The 2,500-nt window shown below is 51.8% G+C and overlaps 1 protein-coding gene across 1 annotated transcript in view; it reads left to right on the forward strand.

The window, feature by feature from the left end:
- Window positions 1-2,500, forward strand: part of LOC106870182 (uncharacterized) — a 287,792-nt gene that overhangs the window by 13,082 nt on the left and 272,210 nt on the right. The window contains exon 4 of the mRNA XM_089358257.1: window positions 1-2,407. This exon is cut by the window's left edge and continues 1,965 nt beyond it. Within this exon, the coding sequence (XP_089214383.1) occupies window positions 1-2,407 (2,407 nt within the window). The remainder of the gene's footprint in view (window positions 2,408-2,500) is intronic.

The following is a 2,500-nucleotide window of genomic DNA, read 5'->3' on the forward strand; positions in this document are numbered from 1 at the left end:
GGCGTGCTACGTCTTCCTTCTCTCAGTCCTACCTTGCTCCCAGTAACCCCCAATCGTTACGCTGCCTCTTCGTGTAACAGCGGCACCAACGGTGGTGGATTTACTATCAACCACAACATTAGCATCAACAACAGCGGCATCGGCAGCAATACAACAACCAGCACTACAACAATTTCAACAACAACAACAACAGCAGCAGCAGCAACAACAACAATAACAATAAGCAGTGCTACTACTACTACTACTACTACTACTACAAGCAGCGGCAGCATTAACAGTAGCAGCATCGGCGGAGTTGCTGCTGCTGCTGGTGTTGCAGCCGTTGCTGCTGCTGCTATTGCTAGTGGTGGTGGTGGTGGTGGTGGTGTTGGTGGTGGCGGAGGTGGTAGTGGTGGTGGTGGTGGTGTTGGTGTTGGTGTTGGCGGTGAGGCTGGTACGACTGCTACCAGTAGCAACAAGAGTCCAACGTTAGCTGCACCAGCGGCAGTGAAATCAGCAGCTACACGGCCAAGTGAAGCCCTGGAGATGGGCATTAAGAACATGGAGGTTGTGGACGACTGGGTTATACAAACCGTGGAAATTATTAAACGACCCGGCCAAACGTTGGGATTTTACATACGTGAAGGAAATGGGATGGACCGACAAGATGGCGTCTTCATTTCCAGAATCCAGATGGGAACGGTTGCTGAAAGTAACGGACTACTACACGTAGGTGACGAAATATTGACTGTAAACACTGTAAAGGTGTTGAATATGTCGTTAGACGATGTGGTTATTTTAATGTCGATACCAAAAAAATTAATTTTGACTATTAGAACTAGGAAAAATGGTAATAAGAATGCATCATGTCCATCGTTAGCGATGACCGATCGGGAGGAACCACCTGTAGTCGTTTTAAAAAAAGGTCGTTCCTCGTCAGCTACAGCTTTGGAAATGACGGAGAAATGCGCCGACGCCTTCGAACAAATGGAAAGGAATTACATGAGCCAGACAGGTGCTGGAGGTGGTGCTGGTGCTGGTGGCGTCGGAGGCATTTCCCCACCTGTGGGTCCTATGCCGCCAGAGCTTGGCGGGGTCGGGCATCCATGTGCTGGTGGAGGCGTGAACAGTAGTAACGCTGTTACCACCCCGTTGACAACCACGTCGTCTGCCGAGGGACTGAGACTGAAGGACGGCTCTGTCGGTCAAGAAAAACCGTCCACTTCGGCTTCGACCTCGTCGTCGTCGGTGGCGGGTCTAGCCTCGACCGGCACTCCTGTGTCATCATTATCACCATCATCATCATCAACGACGGCAGCCGTCTCATCCCGCTACGCTAGCATTTACATCTCACCGCACAAGGCTGAGGCAAAATTGTGCTTTGATGACGTGGATGATAGCGGCAATTCTAGTGATAACTCGCTACCCCGCTCCACAGATTCGGGTGGTAAAGAAGTGTCACCTTACTCGAGCCATTACGGTAGTCATGGAGCTGAAGGTATATATGAAAACCCGACAGCATTTCTTAGTCCCTCACTGCCCTCAATATCTACATCACAACAGCAATTAGATGGTTCGGGTGATGAAGCTGTTGGTGGTGGTCCGGGAACATCCCCACACCGGAAATTCCCATCACCATCTAGCTCTTGGTCACCTTCGAAAGGGGCTCCGTTTCGACCACATCCACCTCCCCGAGGTGCTTATTCTTCGTCGGACGGAGAAGCGAATAAAGGAATAGGCGCGGGAACGCCTCTCCCGCCTCCACCGTTCCTACCCCACATGGAAGTTCCGTATGCAAATTTACCCGTGCGTGATTTATTGGCACACAGAGGTAGTCCAGTGGCATCCGGTGGAGGCGGTGGTGCTGGCCTGGGAGGCAGCGGCGGCGGTAGTGGTGGTGCTGGTGCTGGTGGTGGAGGGGGACCTGGATCTTCTGCTGGCAGCAGTCCGGGTAGCACGGGCAGTGGTGGAATAATAGGCGGGGGTGGCGGTGGAGGAGGGGGCGGGGGCGGCGGAGGAGGAGGAGGAGGGGGTATATGCGGAGGAGGGGGCATGTTGCCGAGTACGATCCCCGGCGGTTTTCACGACGACCGCTGGTCCCAGGAACGTCTACGAGATATACTACACACCAAGGCCAAGTATGGACGCATAACGACAACAAGGAGCAGATCTCCCGAATGTTACAACTCCGATTCGGAAGTGATTTATGCTCACCCGCACCCGCGAGTTGACCCTCGCGGTTTTGCGTCCGACTACGAAACCTATGCAGGTGTGACCAGCGACGATGAAATCTACTCTATACCCCATATCAGTGCTAGTAGTAGCACTGAATTACAACTGCTTCTCAAGAAATTTAACACCCTCTCACAGGAGCTTCAACAGGAACAGAATAGACTACAAAAGCAGATATTTGCCCGGAGCAAAGCCGGTAAGTACCCACAAGGTTATTGATTTCGATTTTATTAGTCATTCATGTTACCTATTCACCTACCTTTTTCTTTGATTCATTGATACGTCACCT

Source organism: Octopus bimaculoides, chromosome 10 (genome assembly GCF_046866305.1).
Source record: "Octopus bimaculoides isolate indiv1 chromosome 10, ASM4686630v1, whole genome shotgun sequence".
NCBI classification, from domain to species: domain Eukaryota; kingdom Metazoa; phylum Mollusca; class Cephalopoda; order Octopoda; family Octopodidae; genus Octopus; species Octopus bimaculoides.